This window comes from Loa loa (assembly GCF_000183805.2).
Source record: "Loa loa unplaced genomic scaffold supercont3.835, whole genome shotgun sequence".
Taxonomy (NCBI): Eukaryota; Metazoa; Nematoda; class Chromadorea; order Rhabditida; family Onchocercidae; genus Loa; species Loa loa.
The window spans coordinates 1-7,186 of NW_018109015.1; the positions used below are offsets into that span (position 1 = coordinate 1).

At 28.0% G+C, this 7,186-nt stretch overlaps 2 protein-coding genes across 2 annotated transcripts; one reads left to right on the plus strand and one right to left on the minus strand.

Moving 5' to 3' along the window:
* Nucleotides 1–164: 164 nt before the first annotated feature.
* LOAG_11170 (hypothetical protein) lies at nucleotides 165–1,562 on the plus strand (the record flags this gene model as incomplete). Its single annotated transcript, XM_003146693.1, has 4 exons — nucleotides 165–266; nucleotides 351–457; nucleotides 734–902; nucleotides 1,407–1,562. Coding segments are annotated over 4 exons (534 nt in total), but the record flags the coding sequence as incomplete, so codon positions are not given.
* A 1,458-nt stretch (nucleotides 1,563–3,020) lies between these two features.
* Nucleotides 3,021–5,122, minus strand: LOAG_11171 (hypothetical protein; the record flags this gene model as incomplete). The annotated part of the gene is made up of 5 exons (XM_003146694.1): nucleotides 3,021–3,049; nucleotides 3,736–3,916; nucleotides 4,211–4,260; nucleotides 4,804–4,941; nucleotides 5,068–5,122. The coding sequence occupies 5 exons, from the start codon at nucleotides 5,120–5,122 to the stop codon at nucleotides 3,021–3,023; spliced, it is 453 nt and encodes a 150-aa protein (XP_003146742.1).
* Nucleotides 5,123–7,186: the final 2,064 nt, after the last annotated feature.

The window sequence follows — 7,186 nt, forward strand, 5'->3', positions numbered from 1 at the left end:
TTATTATTAGTCTATGTTTTTTTTTTTTTTTTTTTTTGTTTTCCTTCAATTCATTCATTCTCATTCTCTTTCTCTCTCTTATCATCTTTATCAGAAATAAAAATGATAGGAAATATCAGATATACTTATGTGCAAAGCATTCCTCAATTTATAGTAATTTCCAGCAAATACATGATCAGGTTGTGGTAACGAAATGTAAAGATGGTAGTATTGTAAGTAAATGCTATCAAGAAGGTGATCATATTCTTGATGTTGATGGTGTACGGGTAATTTATTATTTATTTAAAGACTAAATTTGAAATTAAAACTATTATCTTGTCTATTTTTTTATCGTTTTATCATAATATCAGGTATATTCGAAAGCTGATGCAAAGGAACGGATAATTGCTGGTTTAAGGAGTGCATCTTGCGTTTCCACTGTTGTTGAAAGAAAAGAACCTGAAGATTCAACTTCTATGTATGCTTCTGTTTCTATCTTAATTCTTTTCTTTTTTTTTCAATTTACATTTCATAAATTTATTCAATATTTTTATAAGACAAAAGTTAAATTCAGAATTATTTTGCATTTTCTAAATAATTTCTTCATCTATTCATTTTTATTCTTTTTTGTAAAAAATATTTTGTGCAAAATTCAAAATTATAATTTTTTTTTAATTTTTTATTAATTTTCTCAGAACTTAAATTTGTTTTTTTTCTTCAATATTTTTGCACAAATTTTATTTAATATATGCAGTAGTAATCGAGTATTGCTATTGGTTGGTGATCGAAATCCAAAAATGGCACCAGATGCGATAAAAATTGGACAACGTGAAGCGGCAAGGATACGTGCATGTGCTGGAAGACAATTCCCGTTAAAAAGTATATTACGTACATCATCCTATAAATCACCTACTACATTACATGTAAGCGTCATTAAGTTTTTTAATTAAACGTGCAAATTAATTTTAATTTTAATTAAAAGAATAATACATTATGCGAAAATTGGGAAATAGAAATACGTTTGGAATAAAATTTAAGCAATAAATTTTACAGAATTGATCAGACAATTTTTATCTCAAAAATGAAAAGTTTTCGTTTCCATTTTTAAAAATGTAAAATAATTATTTTGGATTTGATTCTATTAGAACCAAATTATTCCTTCTAAATAACATTATTTGTTTAAAAAAATAAATAAATAAAAGACAATAGTGTTAAAATTGATAATACAGCGATTATTGAAAACATAGAATTGATTGTTAATAATATACAAACGTTTGTTGATAATACAGAAGCGTTATTCGTCATCATGTACTAAGAGAACAATACCAAAAATTCATTGAAGTATTTCATTTGAAAATTAAAGTTTCCTCAACGATTAATTTTGATTAATTACTAAAAAATAAAAAGAAGAAAAAGGACTGATTTAGTTTGATATGAAGCCGCTAATAATGAGAGTAGCAAGTGATACAAAAGAACCAAATCGTTTGGTGCATGTGAAAAAAAAAGAGCCTAATCGCGGATTTCTGAATCTTTTATTTGGCAAACGAAGTAATATTGGAAATAAACGAAAAGATTTCCAGTAATTAATTAATTAATGATTCTGTTATACACGTGATGAACACGTACAAAACCGCATGCATATTCTCTAATTATTCAAATATCATAATTTTTGGGATAATAAAATGATTAATGCAAACTTTCTTTTAAAAATTTTTTGCATTAATAAAATGAATCAATCATTTAAGATAATATTATTGAAAAAATAACGAGGTAAAATTCTCAAATGATATGTTTGTAGTCTGAAAACATGAGAAATTTTTTGAAAAAAGGCATAAAACTTCGTTAAATTTTTTTTATTTATTGATTAATTGATAAATTCGGCAATTGTAGTTTTATTTTTGCTTATGTTGACAAGAATTTCAAAATGATGTCACGACAACAATAATCAATAATCAAATTACATCTAAATCCATATCCCGATAGTTCCAATTATTTCATAAAGTTATGCTACTCATGTCAAATGGCTTGCAGATTTTTACAAGATTTTTACAAAACTTTTTGAAAAATACTTTCTTTTAATAAAAGCATTCAATTAGGCCGACAAATAATTAGCAATGAAAGAGTAAAGAAGAATTTGCGTTCTATTTTTCTTTTTTTTTGATAAAAATAAATTTGTATAATTTTATTTAACCAATAAATTCATTAAACAAATAAAACAAATTTTATAATTAGCCAAAAAAAAGACAATAATTTTAGGCAAAATAAATAAAAAAAAAATTGATTAAAAAAATTGTGATGTGACGGAAATGTCACAGCATGTAAGCTTTTTTCTTCAACTCCCAAATAATTCAATGAAACAGATGATACCTCATTTACAATCGTTTTTAGTATTTTTATACCGAATTATATCAATTTATTTTAGGAATTATAAATTATATGGTACAAGATGTTATAGTACCTTTTACTACAGCAACCATCTTTAATTAAGAATATAGCAAAATTGATGAACAGTATTAACAATTGCGAATACATATATTTAATAGTAATTATAATAATTAATATGCAAACTAGTTCATATTAAATAATAACAGAAATCTATAGTTATGGAATAGGAACCGTTTTCAAATTATCGAATTCAACTAACGAATTACTGGCCGATATTAAAATTCGGAAAACTAGAACTGTTTCAAATTTTCTGCTTAATTTAAATGGCAAATTGCAAATGAAATCCATGATAGAGAGATGGAAAACGATTCTAAATAATGGACTATATGGTGTAATTAGTGGTCGTTTAAGATTAAAGGTGAAAAAAAGAATATCTTTCAGTCCTAAAAAACATGAAGAAGCTGCAAAAATTTACAATGAATTTATGAAATCAATAGATCAGTTAGCTTTTATTGCAACAAAAAAAACAACCAGTGAATAAGTTTTGAGCAAAATTTATTCACTGAATAAATGGAAAATTGAATATTATGGAGATTTGATATGCTTTTATTGATTATTTCATCAATTACATAAAGTGTTTTGGTGATATTTTGATATCATTTTTCCATTTCTTGTTTTTTCTGGCCTAAAAAATCTCATAAATTATTAAATATACGTTACGAAAAAAAATGCCATCCATAGTAAATTACAAATGAAATCCATAATGGTAACATAGGAATTAATTTTGAATATTATATAATATGATTATTATACATTGAAGGTGAGATAGTAGAAGTCAAATATATTTCAGGCTATGTTTCTCAGTCTTATAACAAGTCACAAGCAATGTTATATTTAAGATCAAATCTATCAATGGCAATCTGATCAAATATGATTGTTTATATGTTAAGCATTTAGCTGATCACTATCAAAGAGCACACAGTGCCGAATAACCTATCAGCTAATATCTATCTAATAAATAGCTTTTCTAACAGCTTAACTTGCAGAAATAAAATGTCTCAAAATTACAATGGAGTAATTAGACTGTTTGGTTCATTCAGACCTAACAAAAATTATTATGCACCCAAAGTGAGTAAAAAAAATAAATAAATAAATAAACTAAAAGAACCAAAATAAAATAAAAACATAGGTTACATTTCTGTGAATAATTTACAATTATTTTCAGTGATGTGAAGAATTATTGAGGGTTTAATGTTCAAAATAGTTTGCCTTTGAAATGGATTTAAAGGATATGTCATCTTGGAGATGAAAGTTTGACATATGTATCATTTCATGAAATATTTTAAAGTTATATGCGAGTAAATGACAAACCACGTCCCTTAGCGTTGTAACGCTCAATTCGTATTCTTTCCAAGAATTCCCTGGTTAAAATCGGTCTCACAGGCTTGCTTTTAGCCAATTGATACAGTTTGTAGTTCCGAATTTCGATTGTAACCATTACGCAGCTAATAACAATTGATAGTACCGCCCCCAGTATCAGTATCGCATCAATCTGAAGTCTTTCGAATAGAGTAACGATTTCTCGAAATTCTTACTGTAGTTAAAGATCGCATGAAAGATCGCCTTAAGATCGCCCTAAAGATCTTTTCCCTAAAGATCACATGAAGGATATAGCGAATGATTTCCATCAATTTTCAGTAGCAAGTCTCCCATTTCAAGCTATTCATTTAACGGATCAATGTTCCCATTTAATAGCATATAGCCTTCCTATCACTATCGCTATGCCATTTGATAATTAAAACTTAATTTTGAAATTTACAGTTCAAATCTTAATATTTACTCTTACCTTACTGAATATATTTAGTAAGGTATGCTGCTGTTTGTCGTTATAATACGCTGTAAAATAAGATAAACATCCGATTATCGTCTTCTTGTCATAGCATTTAAAGATGATAACAAATATAAATTTGAAATACTCAGCAAAATTAATTAATCAAAAAGTTGCAAAGAGATTATCCTCAACATTGTTGGAAGCTACTGCAACATAAGACTTAACAAAATGGTTAGAGATGTGATTCACTTAACAATATGCACTTAACCTCTCACTTAACACTTAACTCTCACAATATAACGACAAAATAACTGAAATTTTTTTAAATTTTGAATTGTGTATAAATTCCCAAACTAAGTTTAATTTTACTTCATTTTTTAATTTTACTTCATTTTTTTTTACTTCATTCTTAACATATCATTTAATTACTGATTGCAGAACAAAACAAAAAAAACAAAGAAAAACAGCAACAAAATACTAAAACAGAAAAGAGCTGCACTATTACGCTTTCTTTCATCTGTGAAATCGGAAATAATGTATTTCTTCATGGAATTTTTGCACATTTACTATAAATTTTGCCAATATCAGCTTAATTAAGAATATCATACAATATTGTGCAACGGTTTCGACTTGTTTTATTGAATTATTAGCGTTTTCAGCAAATGTTACAGTTTCGTTGGATAATATTTTCGCCACTGATTCTTCCGGTTTTGTTAAATATTGAATTTCTTTTCCATTGGATTCTTCTAAAAAAAAAACCAAATATGGATTTCAAATTTTCAATTACTCGTCATTTTGCTCTTCGGCATCCTAGCAGTATACCTGTTGTCCATCAGTTAAAAGATTACTTAAAGAAGAGAAAAACGACAAACTGCTCAAGTATTCGTTCACAGCTACTCGATCAAGTTGACAACTTTCTTGAACCATTACTGAAGTAAGCCTTTTTTTACCTGCAGAAAAAAATGGAAAGTTTACATTTAATATAATTCCTGAGATGATTCATATCACAGATGATTTATATCATTCGTTGCATTCTTACTTGATCAAAGAAGATTTAAAAATTCCTAGCAAACGAAATGGATGTGCTTCAGATAACCTACTTACCAAAACCTACTACAATAAGCTACTCACCATAACCCACTACAATGAACCACTCATGATAACCCGGTACAATAAACTACTCACAAATTTGCGATAACCTACTAAAACAAGCTATCTACAATAATCTGCAACAAGATATTCACGACAATCTACTGCAATAACCCAATTATAACTTACTATAACAACCCCTCACGATAAGCTATTCACATAACCTACTACAACAAGCAGTAACCTAGACGATCTGTTAGCCATGAGTTGATTATCGAAAACACATCCGCTCTCCATTTATTAAACTATTTCACTCAATTAATTTGCTCATCAAGTTATCAGAGACTAAATTTCTCAATGCTTTAAAAAGTTAAATATCTGAATTTCACTATCTCTCCTTTATCTTTTTTTGTTTTACCAACTAAGCAGCCATCATTCAAATAACCGTTTTTTTCTAAAACACATCAACAGTACACCATGAATATCCCGAAATGTAACTTTTCCGCCGTTCCATTTAATCTCGGCTTTCCAACTATTGACACTTAATAACCATTTAAATTGATTTTCATATTTATAATCACCAAGAATATATTGGGTTCCGCCTAGAATGAGAGAGCGAAAATGTGGACAAAAGTCTGATGACATATTAACGAAACATAATTTTTACGACAGATGACATAAGATAGAAATGACGAAAATAAGGAGATGAAATATTAAAGTGATAAAAAAAACTGACCAATATTCAAACCCAAACTGCTTCCCAACACTGGTTATAGCAATGATTTTACCTATCCAAATTTGAGTGAAAATTTGGGACAACTTGGAAAAAATTTTTTCTTTTGTTAAAGTGTAATAGATGTTTCTTTAGAAAAATTTGGTGATTATCTGAATCCATTCAATGTTTGCATCATTAAAGACTAATGTTGTCAAGTAATGCAAGCTTTTGCTATAGTATATCGCCCACAAAATTCAACCTTGCTTATCGGACTTAAATTGATACGAATATTTCCGTTGCTGGTCAAATATCGTTATGTGAGGCCTAAACAGAAACCGAATGAATACTTTCTTCTTGCACAATGCCAAAATCAAGATTGACAATTAATGGCCTTAGTCTTCACTAAATTAAGATATGGTTTGATTTTTGAACATCATTGAGGATCTCAGTTCAAATGACAAATTAATTCGGCAGGTTTAAAAAAAAATACTTGAAACAATTTCTACAAAGCTAATAGTTTCATATATGAAGGAACTTTCCTTATTTGATATTTCGATATATTGTCAAATTATTGGAACTTTAGAAAGGCAGCAAACTGTCCTTATGAAATAATCCTTTCAAATTAAATAATTACAAAATTAATCCTTTCAAATAAAAATGTTGAACCCTTTGCACTGTGCAGTGTCATATGGATATAAAATCTCGATTTCGATATTGTAAAGTATATTCGAATTTAACTGTAGCAACTCCTCTTGCATACCCAACAGTTGCTTATAATATTTAAACTGAAAGAAAAAAAAGGATAAAATAAAATACTTGTAAATTTTGGATCAGACAATGTTTAACACTATTAATTATCGATTTTTCGAACGATTTTTGGATATTCTGCAAATAGCCATCCATCTGTCAAAGTATGAAATTTTATTCAAACTTATCAATTTTGTCATCCTCATTAACTGTCATCCTGATTCACGGTGAAAGGTGCTTAATCAACCACTCCGTTTCATTTAGAAGTCAGTATAAACAAAACGATTTATTAGCTAATATTATGTGCTACAGCATTTAAAGCCTATGATTAAGACGTGTAAAACGTGTAATCATTTCACGTGGATATTAATTCAGATTCTTCATGCTGCTTGATTTTCTGCAACCCTTTGTTTGCAAAAACGAAACGAAAGAAAATAACG